This window comes from Helianthus annuus, chromosome 9 (assembly GCF_002127325.2).
Source record: "Helianthus annuus cultivar XRQ/B chromosome 9, HanXRQr2.0-SUNRISE, whole genome shotgun sequence".
Classification (NCBI taxonomy): Eukaryota; Viridiplantae; Streptophyta; class Magnoliopsida; order Asterales; family Asteraceae; genus Helianthus; species Helianthus annuus.
Genome location: NC_035441.2, coordinates 49,537,327 through 49,554,483, shown reverse-complemented (window position 1 = coordinate 49,554,483; position 17,157 = coordinate 49,537,327). Strand labels below are relative to the sequence as shown.

Genomic DNA, 17,157 nt, shown 5'->3' with positions numbered 1-17,157 from the left:
ACAGTAAAACCCTGTTTGGATTTAATCAGGGTTTTATTTAGGGAAAAAGTGATTGCTGATGTGGCAGTGGTTATTTTGATCTGAAGGCTAAAAACTGACCATGTGTCAAACATCTGATGGAATGGTAAATAATGGAGGACAGTTGTTTTGACAACTACTGATGGATCAAGTATCAGTAGTTACAACGGTAATAACATGAAACAGTGGATGTAGCAGTGGATGGAACAAAGATTTTAAACATCAGTGTTTTGGAGAACAGAGGTTGACACTTTAGCAGTGGACAGACTTTAGTGAGCAGATGTTAAGGCACAACAACACTTTAGAAACAACAGTGGTAGAAGATAAAATTGGTTCAACAACTGATAGTGCAGCAGTATTTCAACTTTTGACAAACAATGTAAGCATCTGCTTGTTCAGATGTAGAACTTGATTTTGCTTTGTGAAGGCACAGTATCTTATCTAACATCTGTTGAGCATTTGAGATGCTATTCTTAACAAAATACATTTTTAGATGTAAATTATCAAGATTAAATTGTCAGCAGTTATCTACAGGAATTTTGTTCAAGGATTTGCCAAATGTCTATTAATTTAGACAATGGTTTAGCATCCCAGATGATGAAAACATTTCTACTAGAGCTGCTCATTTTGTGTCTAATTACTGGAACTAGAACATGAGTATCTCAGTAGTCTAAGTCAATTTGCAATCAATTTTTGATCTGTGAAAACCAAACTTGAGCTTAACATGACCTTGATATGTGTGTCATTTCCTTTTGATCAGTTTTAGGGATAGTAATTACACACAAAAATAAGGTAATTACATCCAGACCAGAGATGAACTTTTACAAAAAAAATGAGTAAAAGATCATAATAGTTTTTTTTTTCAAAAAAAAAAATACATCTGGTTTTTATTTAAGAGGAAAACACCTTAACAAAAATCAAAGAAAGTTTTGAAAATAATCAAAAGGATCCGACAATTTTCCAGTAAATTCATGATCATATTATTCTCAAGTTTTTTTTTTTTTGACCATTGTTTGGGTCATTTTCTTGTCAATTGATTGTAAATTCCTTTTAAGCACCATCACTGAAGATGCTATTGTTACCAGAACAATTCCTGTATTGATGAATGCACACAGTTGCAAAATGACCACTGATAATCTAATTTGAACCTCAAGAGTGTTTTATGCTTATACTCTTTTCTTTTGATTTCAAAAGTTTTGAGATAGCAACACTTTGAGATTTGTTCATTTTTCTTTTTCCCTTCTTACCCTATTTATTCATATGTTCAGAAATACTCACTAGGAGATTATACTTTGAACATACTTTGTCCATTCATTTTGAAGCAACGTTTTGAGAGATCTGAACATTTTTGACCATATTTTATTTCAGACCTCACATCACTTATGATTAGGACTGTTTTGACACCTTATTTTCTCAATGTGTTTTAGACAAAGTTGATTTGGACCTTTTGAAGGTACTCAACTTGCCTTTGAGCACATGAGAAATTTTGACGAAAGTTTTATTCCCTCTTTTCTATGTCAGTAGTATTCTAGTGTTTTGGATGAACACAAGTTTTGCTGAACTGAGGTACATACTTTAGTGTTTATTGAGAACAACACAAATATCGACACAACAATTGAAATCAATCTTGAAAACATCGAACGATCCCATAATTTATCAGATATTTTATAGATCTAAAAACTATGAGTGACATATGCATGAAAACACTTGTTGTGTGAGATTTGTGTGTCATATGACATCTTGGTTGATTTACAGAGTTTTTGAATAACCATTTTGACCATGATTCACTCGTTACTCTGTTTTTCAACTGAATACAACCAATCCTTTAGTATCAATAACTCTTGAGCTAAACTGTTATGTCAAATTGATTGTTAGATCGAATTTGACTGTCCAGGCTCTGATACCAATTGTTGGGATCTGGGGGCCATTATGATTATGTTTGTTTGTATAAAATGAACATTCAGAGTATATTAAATGATGTAAAGTGCAGCGGAAATGGATACAAACTTTGTAAACATAATCAAAGGAAAGTGTAGATAGATAAACAATTGCTGTTTCATTGAGTCAAAAGATTTACAATAGAAAGCAAATGATTACAGCAAGCTTACAGTCTAAACTCCCCCTCAGCCTGATACACCATAGTTGGTTGCACAAGATGAAAGGATTGAATTGAGGAGGTGAACTCACTCAAAACGAATCAAGTATAACAGTACAGAATACTGTCATATTTATAGGCAAACCAAACTACTGATTTACCTCAGCTGACGTCACCATGATAGTGACATCTAACGACCTAACAAACTACAAATACTGTTCTATACAAACTACTGATATACAACATCTGATAATCATCATAATACATACTAGAGATAATACTGCTTCACGTTCCACTGTTATAGCATAAGCACTGATTACTTGACCATCAGTGCTTTCTTCAAAAGGTGATCAGTCTTTGAATGAGCAGTGCTTGAGTCTTCAGCAGTACTTAGAACACAGTAGTAGATAGAGCAACAGAGTTTGTCTTCAGCAGTCTTTGAAGTATCATCAGTGTTTGGTATCAGTTGTTGTAGTTGAGCAGCACTTAAGGTCTATCAGCTGTTAGAATACCACTGTCAAGGGGAGAGCATAGAGTAAACTGCTGCTTATTGATGGTCCACTGATGAGATCCGGTTTTGGCTTTACATTATTTGTTCCTCTGTTAGGGTTCAATCCCAACACCAGATCCATTAGTTCACACCCGTCCTCTGCGGCACGGTGTGAGGCTTGTCAAACCTAAATAGCGCTCTAACTAATGACCCGCTCGCCATTGGCCCGGCGATTAAGTCGATATAAAAGGAGGGACTTCATGATAGAGAGTTTTGGTCTAGTATCCGTGTTGTCACCCTTTAATAAAGAGGGTGTGTACGGAATCCCCAAACTAGGAGATTACGTAGGTTCCAATCAATTCCTTATCACATGTTGTCACCCTTCAATAAAGAGGGTGTGTACGTGTTCCAAACCAGGATATCACGCAGTTTCAATTTAAATCCTTTACCCATTCCCAACCCTTGGAATCCCATGCCTTGTGGAAAGTGTGAACTCACCTTGGTTTACTCGGTATGTTTTAGTTACTCGCACACACTAAATCAGTCAAAGCCTATAATGTTCATGTACACGAAATTAGTTTACGTTCGCGTTCTTCGCATATAACTTGTATTCATAATATGCATTCAAGCAGTGATCTCCGAATAACACATAACAGTTATACCAACTCATTAAGACCCACAATTCACATGCAACAACAATGACTTCTCATACAACGGCCGACATACTAGATATGCTCACATATGAGTCTGACACTTAATGTCATGAATTGTCATGATATGGAACAATCACTTGACAATAATGAAATCTGATCATTTCTTAAAATCACTACCAACAACTATAATCAACTATCACCTTATTGGGCCAATTTATTTAGTGGACAAGATGTAATAATGATGCATTGGGTTGAGAGTATATAGTGGACGATCGTGAATCACTTAGTCACTTAGCACGTTCGGCCCAAAACATGATATACCCATACATATTTCACTCACATACCCCTCAAAGTCCATTAATTAATAACCCACATGTAACTCCTAGTATGAAAAACAATCTCAGGACCCATTTACACAATGCATAGTCATTTACTAACATGATAAATTCATCACAACTACCCGATTAGCACAAGACCTATCATTCAAATCTAAGTTTCACATAAACATAAAAGTCTCATCATGTGGTATTTAATTCTAGATGATATCCTATTCAACCGATTGCATTAGACACGAGAATCTCCACCTGCTAACTCTAGTACACATACACCCAAAATAATAATTGTTCCACCCATGTGAAGTTGATGCATGCTTAGATCATGGGTGGACCCCCAAGTCTTCCCACCCACGTGAACAATCAAGTCCATAAATCCCATCCATACTATTAGTCAAAATATCTTGTCATACTATCATGCACCAAAACTAGGAAATAAATCACCCACAACCAGTATGAAATCGGGTCCCACATCATGATCAAGTTGCAACATGAATTGAATATTATGGCAGATCTATTAATAATTTAAGAAATATTCAGCAAGGTTTATCATAATATGACCCTAACATAGTTTATCATGCAAGAACGTGATTCACACAACGCAAATTTCATACGTTTTTCACATAACAAGATCACACAAAGAAACAATCAACAAAACAGTGAATCTACTAACCTACGGCTGGCTTAAACAGGATGATGTCTTCGATGGTGGGGGGTCTACTGTCGTCGCACATCCAAGGGAATTGTAGGGTTTTGTTTGAGTATTTGTTAATCAACAACCTAATCATACTCTAAATAATAGAGATTTTGGGGGCGGATACTTCCTTAACCGAACTGGGCTTACACGCCCATACAAGTGGGCTGCCACCACACACGGTAACACTGCCAACTCAATGGGCCGTGGTGGCATTTTGGGCCTTTTAATCCTTTTGGTTTTCATAGGCTACAAGGGTTTGGGGGTGCGGCCCACTTGATCACCGTTTACTTGAAACACTAAGATGTGGCCCACTACAAGTGCAGCCCAAATATACTAGTATGATTGTTTAACGAAGTTATCGTACGATTACAGAATTTTTACTAGCACGGAACATGTAACGCATAGAAGGGAAATGACGAGGAGTTATGATCACAAGATAAAACGTTACTAACCTTGAAAGTTCGGGTTGTCACATCATCCCCAACTTAAAAGAAATTTCGTCCCGAAATTTAGCACGTGGTTGTTGAGGAAGCTAGTTTTGTTGCATGTTTTCCTGGTTTTCCTGGGGTGTCACATCATTCCCCCGTTGGTTTGGAATTTCATCCCGAAATTCCGCAGTAGCTTCAGCCTCAGTAGTGGTTGCACTTATCTCAAACAACTGGGGATACTTATGTTTCATTTGGTCTTCTCGTTCCCAGGTAAACTCTGTGCCACGACGGGAGTTCCAGCGAACTCGAACAATAGGTATCCTGGAGCGTTTGAGGATCTTGACCTCCCCCCCCTGGTCCAAGATTTCCACTTGTTCTCCGATAAAACGCCACTGCTCGTCGATGGTGAGCTCCTTGAAAGGAACTATGAGGGTTTCATCTGACAGACACTTCTTCAGATTCGACACATGGAATGCGTTCAGTCTGTCCATCCATCTGCGGATGATATGTTGTGCTCATGCCTAGATGTGAGCCAAAAGATTTGTACATCGCTTGCCACAAATCAGGTGCAGATTCGTGGGTCGCGATCAAAGATAAGGGAGGTTGGCACCCTGTGTCTAGCAACCATTTCTTTCAGGTAGATGACTGGAAGTGTAGAAAAGCTTATCCATTTCCTTGATGGCTAGAAAGTGTGCTGGTTACGTGAGACAATCAACGATCATCTAGGTGAGATTGTTTTTGTTCGCGTTGTAAGTAGACTAGCGACCAAATCCATGGCAGTCTGTTTTCGCTTTCCATATAGGTGTTTCTGGTTGCTAACACTTCACCTTGACTTTCCCACAAGTCAGACATCATTCCCATACCTAGTTAGGTGGGCCTTCATGCCCGATTACCAGTACAAGGTTTATAAATCCTAACGCCTCTCATCATAACCCAGACAGCTAGAATATCGAAGCCAGTGTGCTTTGCTCAACACGAGTTCCCTACAGTTACCGTATAACGAGACCCACATTCGTTCCATGAGGTAGTGAATTTCGTCCGACCTGTCAAAGATTGTTTCTCCATGCCCCGCATGGGTTCAACTTGAAAATCCTCTTCCTTCAGAGCTCGTGTACGTTCAGGTCTCGCAGTCGTATACATCCAGAAGTTCCATCCAGCGATGTCATTGTATGCATTAGCTCTTTCGAACATCGGTACATGGGAGGCCCTTGTGATCGGTCTTAGTAACGCATTTGGTACCGTCCAAGTCATGCCTCCACGTAAATCCAAAGACCACAGTTTCCACTACCGGTTGTGTGTCGTGCAGTTCCTCTTTGTAACTCCATTACGTAAGTCATCACTCTCTCGTGTTGCGTCGACGTGTACTGGGACTTTGATTCAACCCATAATGATATACCACCGAATCACCCGCACCCTCGGGTAAAGACGATGCTCAGCGCAATGCAGAGTTGGAATTCGAAAGCTGAAAAGACGTCCTCCTGTTTCGTCTTTCACGAACACAGCACCCCACCGTGCTAAGGAGATTTAAGCTGTGCGACCTTCGAAAATCTTGTGGTTAAGCTGCGATAGGATACATATGCCACCCATGGTGTTCCCTTCTCCTGGTCATGATTCAGAACGTTGTCAACAAATACGGTCGGTTACGAGGGTATTGCAGAAGTGATCACACTTCGGGATCTAAAATGTCAATACATGAGTTCCAGCAAACGAAAAGGAGTAAGAAAGGTATCGATCAATCATTCGACGCTGCGACATCCAACTCAGGGACGTTCGTATAAGCACCTAACATTCTACGCGGCTTGCTAAGTTCAGATGGGTGTTCAGGTAACACTCGATAGCATCGAGATTCGAAAGGATCCAAAGATAAATGTAAAGTTCACGTTCGAGTAGGGGACAATTACTGCTATGACCCCTATAGGTTTGTTATGTTTCACATCGATCAAATAACGGAACGAAACCCCTTTTTCACTTGTTAAGCCTCACTAGGACTCGCATGCACCCCACATTATTATTATTATGTGTGCACCCACAATAATATTGCGATTTGCACGCTCATCTCAACTCCTCTTAACTCATGTCAAATGGTTCCTCAAACTCGAGTAGCAAACAAAGAGCATCACGATGCGTAAGTCATGAATGTTTAGGGAAATAGCACCCTATCAATCACATAACACATGCAAGTAATACATGAATTCATACTGTTGTGCTAAACGTGCAATCACATGCAATATCATATGTAAGTGTTCACTAGTTATGCAGTACAATGAGTATACGAGAGACGAACCTTGCAATCTGGAGCTGAGTGTCATGGTCGTATTCACGTTTTTTTCGGAACTGTTCGGTTATAGTCTGGTTTTACAAAAACATTTTTCCCCTTTTTAAAACCAAGTTCACTATAACCAATGGCCCTGATACCAATCTGTCACACCCCCAAAATACCACCTAGGGAATGTCCCTGTTAGGCGTGTGACCTACCAGGATCTAGCCACCAATCATATTGAACTCATAGGTATATTTAAATAAAACTTTCATTTATTAACATTAAGTGTTACAACGTTACAAATACTTCACAGTAAACAGCGGAAGCATAATTCGTTCGTTAAGTGTTTATAAACAACATGTAAGCACCATTAGTCTTGTGTTGCGATTCCGTGTTTCTTGACCCATGACCACTCCAGCCTCCCAGACAGCAAGTTCCAACAATATGCACCTAAAGGCATGCAAGGCATGTAACAACAAATCAACAACAAAGTTGAGCGAGTTCACAGTTGGGTGTTCGTTTTATGTTGTTTCAAAAACATAGTGTTTCTTTAGCTGGCTTACTTTTCGTGGGGGGGTTACCCCATAGTTGAAAATATGGTTAACCAATTCCTTCTTTCCCAAACCATAACCAGTGGGGGCTTCCCCATGTGAACCACTAGACCCGTTTACCATATCGACCACTGACTAAAGTAAGTTGGTGCCCTGACGTCAATGTCTATCATCATTGACTAGTGCCCAGATCCATTAGTTCACGCCCGTCCTCTGCGGCACGGTGTGAGGCTTGTCAAACCTAAATAGCGCTATCAAACTAATGAGCCGCTCGCCATTGGCCTGGCGATTAAGTCGATATAAAAGGAGGGACTTCATGATAGAGAGTTTTGGTCTAGTATCCGTGTTGTCACCCTTCAATAAAGAGGGTGTGTACGAAATCCCCAAACTAGGAGATTACGTAGGTTCCAATCAATTCCTTATCACATGTTGTCACCCATCAATAAAGAGGGTGTGTACGTGTTCCAAACCAGGATATCACGCAGTTTCAGTTTAAATCCTTTACCCATTCCCAACCCTTGGGAATCCCATGCCTTGTGGAAAGTGTGAACTCACCTTGGTTTGCTCGGTATGTTTTAGTTACTCGCACACACTAAATCAGTCAAAGCCTATAATGTTCATGTACACGAAATTAGTTTACGTTCACGTTCTTCGCATATAACTTGTATTCATAATATGCATTCAAGCAGTGATCTCCGAATAGCACATAACAGTTATACCAACTCACTAAGACCCACAATTCACATGCAACAACAATGACTTCTCATACAACGGCCGACATACTAGATATGCTCACATATGAGTCTGACACTTAATGTCATGAATTGTCATGATATGGAACAATCACTTGACAATAATGAAATCTGATGATTTCTTAAAATCACCACCAACAACTATAATCAACTATCACCTTATTGGGCCGATTTATTTAGTGGACAAGAAGTAATAATGATGCATTGGGTTGAGAGTATATAGTGGACGATCGTGAATCACTTAGTCACTTAGCACGTTCGGCCCAAAACATGATATACCCATACATATTTCACTCACATACCCCTCAAAGTCCATTAATTAATAACCCACATGTAACTCCTAGTATGAAAAACAATCCCAGGACCCATTTACACAATGCATAGTCATTTACTAACATGATAAATTCATCACAACTACCCGATTAGCACAAGACCTATCATTCAAATCTAAGTTTCACATAAACATAAAAGTCTCATCATGTGGTCTTTAATTCTAGGTGATATCCTATTCAACCGATTGCACTAGACCCGAGAATCTCCACCTGCTAACTCTAGTACACATACACCCAAAATAATAATTGTTCCACCCATGTGAAGTTGATGCATGCTTAGATCATGGGTGGACCCCCAAGTCTTCCCACCCACGTGAACAATCAAGTCCATAAATCCCATCCATACTATTAGTCAAAATATCTTGTCATACTATCATGCACCAAAACTAGGAAATAAATCACCCACAACCAGTATGAAATCAGGTCCTACATCATGATCAAGTTGCAACATGAATTGAATATTATGGCAGATCTATTAATAATTTAAGAAATATTCAGCAAGGTTTATCATAATATGACCCTAACATAGTTTATCATGCAAGAACGTGATTCACACAACACAAGTTTCATACGTTTTTCACATAACAAGATCACACAAACAAACAATCAACAAAATAGTGAATCTACTAACCTACGGCTGGCTTAAACAGGATGATGTCTTCGATGGTGGGGGGTCTACTGTCGTCGCACATCCAAGGGAATGGTAGGGTTTTGTTTGAGTATTCGTTAATCAACAACCTAATCATACTCTAAATAATAGAGATTTTGGGGGCGGATACTTCCTTAACCGAACTGGGCTTACACGCCCATACAAGTGGGCTGCCACCACACACGGTAACCCTGCCAACTCAATGGGCCATGGTGGCGGTTTGGGCCTTTTAATCCATTTGGTTTTCATAGGCTACAAGGGTTTGGGGGTGCGGCCCACTTGATCACCGTTTACTTGAAACACTAATATGTGGCCCACTACAAGTGCAGCCCAAATATACTAGTATGATTGTTTAACGAAGTTATCGTACGATTACATAATTTTTACTAGCACGGAACATGTAACGCATAAAAGGGAAATGACGATGAGTTAAGGTCACAAGATAAAACGTTACTAACCTTGAAAGTTCGGGTTGTCACATTATGTATCCCGTTGCTGCAGCTTTTGCCAATCCACCTACTTCAACCGAAGGTGCGCATATACCTAACCCCCGGCCCTTGCGCGCTATGACTTCTGCTGGGAAAGAGATTGTTTATCTTTCCAGCGAGGAGTCTATGGGGTCTTCCAATGGGGAGCTAAGTTCGTGGTCTAACATCTTTGCAGGTGTGTTGCGCGACCTTGGGATCGACCCCGAGGAGAAGAAGAAGAAACCGGGTAAGAAGAAAAAGATCATTACCATCGATGCTGAGGTGACTAGTAAGAAGGGTGGAAGTAGCCGCGCGATTGCCGGTGCTGCTGAAAAAGGTACTCTACGCTTTCGTCAGAATAACTTGGAGGATTACGTTATTATCAGTGACTCACTTGAAGGTTTGTCGCGTATAGGCGAGAAGAAGACCAGTGCCACTGGCTCAAAGAGCTCGGGGAGCGCGGGTTCCCGGAACTCAGATGCTGGAGCTACTCCATCATCCATCACGCTTGATGACGAAGAAGAGGAGGAAGTAGAAGAAGAGCCTGTTGAGAAGTTAATAAGCAGGAAGAGAAGTAGGGAGGAGACTACAGCTGGTGCTTCGGTGGCGCAGAAGACTGGGGAAGCCCAGTAATCGGAAAACAAAGCAGCCTGCGTTCTCTTTATAAATTCTCTCTGGGTTAGTTTCTTGACGACCTTCTAGTTTTCTCTTACCACTTCTTTTTAACACTTCTGTTTCTGCAGAGGCCAAGAAGAAGACCCCTGAAAAGAAGGGTGTTGTGTTTAAAGACCCCCCAGAGCCGGCGCAAAAAAGAACCAAGGTTACAATCAAGCCTTTCAAGACTCCTGGGTTAGAGACTGAGAAAGAGAAAAAGAAGGCTGCTGAGAAGCTTGTTGATAAGGCTGCTGAAAAAGAGAAGGAGGGAGAGAAAAAGAAGGCTTCTGAAAAGCCTGTTGGTGATAATCCTAAGGAGACCGGGGCCGCTGCTACTACTGCACATGAGAAAGCGCAGGATCCGGAGGTCGTCCATATCTCGGGGCTTGACCAACCCCTTCATGAGAAAAATAAAGAAACTATTCAAGGCAAGGGACCCGAGGTTGTTAGACCCACCGAGCCGGCGCAGGTTGATGCCCCCACTCAAACTGCTCAAGTTACTTCTGCTGCTGGGGGTCAGCTGCTACTATGCATAAGGAGGCTACGACTGCTGCAGGTGGCGCGGGTGCGGCTGGTGGTGCAGGAGGGTCGATGCCGCAGACTATCAGTCCGAAGGATACCGTGGGCGATATTTATTACAAGACCTATACTGAGGAGGCTTGTGGTAATGCTCCCCACCAAGCTCCATGGGGTTTAAAACAGAAGGACACTTTCTTGGAGTTTAGGGCGTGTCGCAACTGGTTCCTGAATTCATTTCCCCCCGGTGAGGTTAACCGCCAAAGGGCGCGAACTCACGATGGGCTATACCAGGCTTATGTCATTGGGGAGGCCAATACCCGCGCCGCTAACCACCAAATAGTGCATGAGTGGCGTACGATGGTTAAGAACGGGCTAAGTGGGAAAAGTACCGTGAACGTCTTGAGAGGCAGGTTAAAGAGTTTGAGAAAGCTAAGGCTGTGTTTGCTGAGTAGAAAGCTAAGTTCAAGTCCGATAGGAAATCGGAGGAGTGGGGCCATGAAGGCCTTAGGGGCAAGCTTCGTGCTGCTGAAGATCTCTTGGCAAAGGAGCGCGCAGAGTGAAATAAGATATGTGAAAAAGATAATCAACGTATGTATGCCGCGCGCTCTAAAATCACGGACCTTGAGGCACAAGTTGCTGAACTGAAAGAAAAAGTTGAGGATGGGCAAACCGATAGAGAACGTGTTGAGGTTCGATCAGTGTTAACCCTTTTCCTTTTGTGCTTTTTGCTTGTCAAATTACTTAAGTCTGTCTTATTCTCTGTAGGCTGAGTTGAAAGCGTAGGTATCCAGTAGGGATAAGGACCTTGCGGCTAAGGACATTGAGATTGCAGAGTTGAAACGTCGTTTGCAAGAGCAAACCGACAAAAGTGAGTCCTTAGAAATTGACCTTGAGGCCGAACGAGTGAAAGATGCTACTGCTGAGGAGGCCAAACAGAAGGCTGAGGAGGCGCGAGACATGAGTACATCTGCCCTCAACGTAGAGCAAAACAATTACTCCGAGGCCCAAGGCATCGTTGACACGTTGGTCTCTGAGGCTGAATGGATGCGCGGTAGAGGAGCAGTTCTGGTACGGTTCTCCTCTTTAACTTAAGCTTTATTTGTTAAAACTTATTTCTTATCCATTGCCTTTGCTGTAGATGGCCAACTCTATCTTGAATGCTTCCGAGCTGGATGGAGCTGTTGCTGCTCTCATAGATGCCTCCCGCGCGGTTGGTCACCGTGGAGGTTATCTAGAGTGTGCGCAGCATGTTGAAGAGGCATTAGGACAAGAGTTTGACGTTAGTCATTGCTCAGTGACCGATCAGGCTGATGCTGCATTGGCCCGCGCTGAAAAGGTCTATGACCATTTATCCGTGCCTGTGATGGATCTGGTCGCAGAGGCGTTGAAGCATGATAACTGGTGCCAGCGGCTAAAGGCTATTCTAGACCCTCAAGAAACTATGGAGTTATCTGATGAAGAAGAACCAGCCGGTGGTGATGGCGATGGAGATGACGACGATGATGGTGGTGATGGTTATGAGTAGTTAGTGTTGATAGGCTTCGTGCTTTGTAATTTTTGTTTTAGACGTTGAATGTAACTTGACGCGCGGTCGCGCTATTTGGAATGAATCAATGATGTTTTGTTATTTCTTATGTGCTCATTGCGCGGTCCACCTTTTAGAATATAGCATTATGTTTGCTATTAATTTGTTGAGTTACAATTATTGCACTGTTGTTAGAAACTTTTGTTAAGTTAGCGCGAATGAATGTAAGTGTGGCTCGTGTATGAGTAATTGCCCGGTCTCACGCTATGTTCGCGGAGGACCTTGGAGGCTTAACTCAAGAGCTCGCAATTTTACTGGAGTGTTTTCGTGCTAATCAAAAGTTTGACATGCATTTGTAACGTAGAAGTTATGATGCTAAAAACAAAAGGCATAAGTTAATGCTTTCATTAAGTAGCTTGCAAACAGGCGCTAGGCCAATCGTACATCATTGAAATAAAAAGGGGTGTATCGCCAACATAAGTAGTAAAAAAGGCGCGTAGCCAACATAAACTGATAAAGGTGCATGGCCGAGAATAGTCACATGTAACATTTGCGCAATTGCTGCGCGTTCCACGTGCGCGGGATGATCTAGAGTGCATAACTTGTATGCCCCTTTCCCTAGCACCTCAAGTATTAAGTATGGGCCTTCCCATTTGGGTACTAGCTTTCCGGGGCATTCGGCGTTGGAGGCTTCATTGTCTCTGAAGACATATTCTCCTGGAGTGAAGGTACAAATGCGCACCCTTGCATTGTAGTACCTCTCCAATTGCGTCTTGTACTTGGCCTCTTGTAACACCCCGAAAACGAGTTTGGTAATTAAACCCCGTTAATACAAAAGAGCGGGTAAAATACCGTTAGTGGTGAAAGTAACCTGGTAAATATTAGGATTTAAATAAATAAACCTAATATTTAATAAAACGTTAATAAATGTTTTTAAGTAAATAAGGTTTATAAGAAGTCTGAATTAACGTGACTTAAAAACATAACGGGTTATGACTTCCCGAACCCGCTAAAGTAACAAGGAATAATTAACCTAGTTAGTAGCATGTGATTAAGTGACTAATGGTGAGTTATAGCTTCATTTGATCAAAAGGAAACATGAGGGACCAATATTGCCAAGTGGGAAAGTTGTTTTATTAAAACAAAAGTTAAACACCAAAACACACACTAAAAGTGTGTGTTCTGGTCGATATATCCACAGGAGCCAAGAACATCTTGAGCTCAAAACCCTAACAAGCACAAATCAAGAAATTGGAAGGGCAAATCAAACCCAAATCGAAATTCAAGCACATATTCGTGATCACCAAGTCAAGGGGATCCTAAGGTATGTCGAATTTCTAACATTCATGAAGTTGTAAAAAAAGTTGATAATCATCCTAATCGCGAATTAGGCATGGATTATAGAAGCTATGGCTAGATTATTGATGTACACTTGCTTAGGAACGAAACCCTAAGAGAAAATCATACATAACATGTTATAGATTGATGAATTTGGTGAATTAACACACTTAGATAAGTGGGTTTTGATGTTATGATGATTTTGATGATATAACTATGCTTAGAATCAACATGCATGATAACACATAGAAGGTGTTCGATTAAACCATGAATTTGTGCACAAGATCATAATTGCTATGAAATGGGTTTAGTTGATTTGATGAAATTAATGTAGTATTGGTGTTTATAAACGCCATACTAACTCGTATGAATGACTAGTTGAACAAAATAGGGATTTTGTTAAGAGTTCATAATTGATTAGAAGTGCGTCTTGACACAAGGATTAAACTCATGATTTATTATTGAGTTTAAAGAGAAAAATAGTCAAAGAATCATAAGGTGTGAAAGTCATGATTTGGAGTGACTAATCTAACAACCTTGTGAATAATGAATGATAGTTGGCGCTTAACAAGCTAGGTGAAGCTTGGGGAGAAAGCGGGTCGAACGAGTCAAGCATAAAGGAAAAGCGTATTCGGGATGCAAGGTAAGTATAGCTTACACTAGTCTTAAATTGCGGAATATTTTCTCATCATATAAATTACGAATGAGATATCTAAACAATTGAAATATGATGTTCCATCGTGTAGTCGAACGAAACAAGATAATCAAAGATGAAAGAAACCGTAATAATGGTTAAAAAGAAGTAAATCGATAATTCGGTCATATTATGTCGAAAGTAATAAACGGTTTATAAGTTAAAATGACCGTACGGTGTTAAACGGAACGAGTCATGTAGAGGAGATGATAATAAATATCATCTCGCAAAGATAAATGGTCAATTCGACCAAACGGGTCAAAAGGTGTAGACAACACCTTTTGACTATATAGACTAATGATTCTTTTGTCGAGTTATATGCTTACAGGAATAGATATCTAATGGATATTCGCATCGTTCTTAATTAGCGAATATAAAGCAAAGTATTAAAACCGGGTTAATAAGTTAATCCGGGCCAGGTATGTATAAAAGATCAACTCCTCATTTAGAACTTGGAGATCTATGAGAATTAGGCAAAGTAAAAAGGGACATTCGGTTACATTAAAAGGTAAACCGAAGGATTTAAATTATAGACAGAGTGTTTTGAAAACAAGATTTGGTTAAAAATGAGATATTTGGGCGTGCTTGGCTTAAGCAAGCCCTTCGTCGTAAAAGGAGGGTTAAAAGTGACCAAAACGCCCTTGTAAGTAAAATTAAACAAACAACCCTTAGAGTCGCTTGAAAACGAGTTTTATAATCAAGTCAATACTTAAAATAAGTATAAAAGCGAAAGATATAAAATATTGGTCAAATGACTCTATAAAGAGTCTTTGCCGTAAAATAACGATTTGAAGGGTAACATTTGGAATATACAAATCACCACATTGAATCCACCACAAATATAGTTGTGGTGGGAGATCATTTGATAAGAAATATGGGCATATGTATTTAGAAACGAATGAAAGCAATTGGTGCTTAAAATATGCTTAAATACCCTTAACGGGTCAAAATAAGCATATGAGTGAAAATAGGTTTAAGAAGATATGTGAATCTGTAATTGGAACCAAATATGTTAGACATCATTGAATTTAATGGGTTTATGAGAAATAAGGATCAAACAAACTTATTTGTTTGATAAAAAAATCGAACGGGTCAAAGTTTGGTAAAAAGGGTAATAAGCCGAAGACTTAAAAGTCTGAAATTTTGTTAAATCAGATGTTGGATTTTAACTCCATAAGGTGGAGAATCAAATTACAATCACGTAGGAAGAAACGGTGGGTCAAACGGACAAGCGGATTGAAAGATACGAAAGTTTTCGTGTCAAAAACGGCGAAATGGAAAGGCTGGATGCAGGGGCCACCGTAACTTACGGTGTCCACCGTAAGTTACGGTGGAGCTAATACTGTTACGGTAGTTAACCCCTGAGTTACGGTGGGGGAATATCATTTCAGAGGCCACCGTAACTTACGGTGACACCGTAAGTTACGATGGAGACCAAGTTGAAATTTTTGTTTTGATATCAAGAGATTAACGTTGGGATTTCTCCTTTCATATTCGTTACCGGACTCGTTTAAACACGTTTTAATCCTAGTATGACTAAAGCATTTCACGTTTATGAAATGTAGGTACATTTTGGATGCCGAAAGACGATCAAGCTCAATGAAGAACCGAACACGATAAAGACACATGCTTCCGCACATTGCCTCGTTGTAAATTTTTAACGACGACCCCGATCACGTTATGTAGAATAACTTATGACTTGTAAAGGTTTTAATAAACCCGTATTTTTATAGTATGTGTAGTCTTAACTACACATCTAATTGTTGGTATTTACATATAAAATCGCTAAATAGTAACTAGGGTGTTACAAGTTGGTATCAGAGCCCTGGTTTCAGAGATTCAAGTATGGTGAGGAGAACCATGCTTGGACTTAAACCTTACGCTCTTGATAAAGAATAGTGTTCGGTTCGAGGCTTGATCGCAAATCCGGTAAGTACATGTATGTTAATAGTTTAGCATGCTAAAGTATTGTAAATAACACATAGGGCTATCGTGTGATACACGTTACCCCAATTGAAATGATTGATGTAGTTGACGAAAATACGCGCGTTGACGCGTATAGTAAAAAAAAGCCTTGTATTATAATACGGGCGATTATTGAAGTTGACATTACTAACTCTTGTGAATGTTTAATTGAAGGACACTCGCATCTGAAGATGACGAGAGTCAAACGAATCGTGGATATGATGATGGAACGGTTCGAGATATGACAAGAAGAGCATGCTCATCAAGGACCCAAATCGCGTGATGGTCGTGAACAAGGCTAATGGCAAGGAAAGCCGTTAGGGCAAGCATTTAGCAGGTGCACGTTTAAATTATTGCATGAATATAAACATGCAACCAATAAGTAGAAACTGATAGTTTCAGATGTAGATTGAAAACTTGGACAAACCTGAATAGAATACCTATCCAGGATATTGTTTCCAAGATAAATAAACAGAGGTATTACTTACATAGGGCGTGATGTGAAAACTATAAAAAGGTCATGCGTGTCATGTGTTAATCGCTTACTCTGGCCAAGTAAGTAGTGGCATATGATACCATGAACTTCTTATAGCGGACACATTCACACCCGATGTAGTAAGGACGGGGTGAGTGGGACAAATTAAAAAGTACCCAAATGAATCAGATAAGCAAAATATTTGATCATAATATAAACGCACAGCCGAGTGACGGAAGCGTATTATATTAGTATAATGAGCC

General features: G+C 40.2%; 1 protein-coding gene across 1 annotated transcript; it reads left to right on the top strand.

Annotated features, from left to right (window-relative positions):
• Nucleotides 1-9,871: 9,871 nt before the first annotated feature.
• LOC110923673 (protein pxr1-like) lies at nucleotides 9,872-11,457 on the top strand. Its single transcript, XM_022167736.1, has 3 exons — nucleotides 9,872-10,319; nucleotides 10,468-10,943; nucleotides 11,350-11,457. The coding sequence occupies exons 1-3, from the start codon at nucleotides 9,872-9,874 to the stop codon at nucleotides 11,455-11,457; spliced, it is 1,032 nt and encodes a 343-aa protein (XP_022023428.1).
• The last annotated feature ends 5,700 nt before the right edge of the window (nucleotides 11,458-17,157 follow it).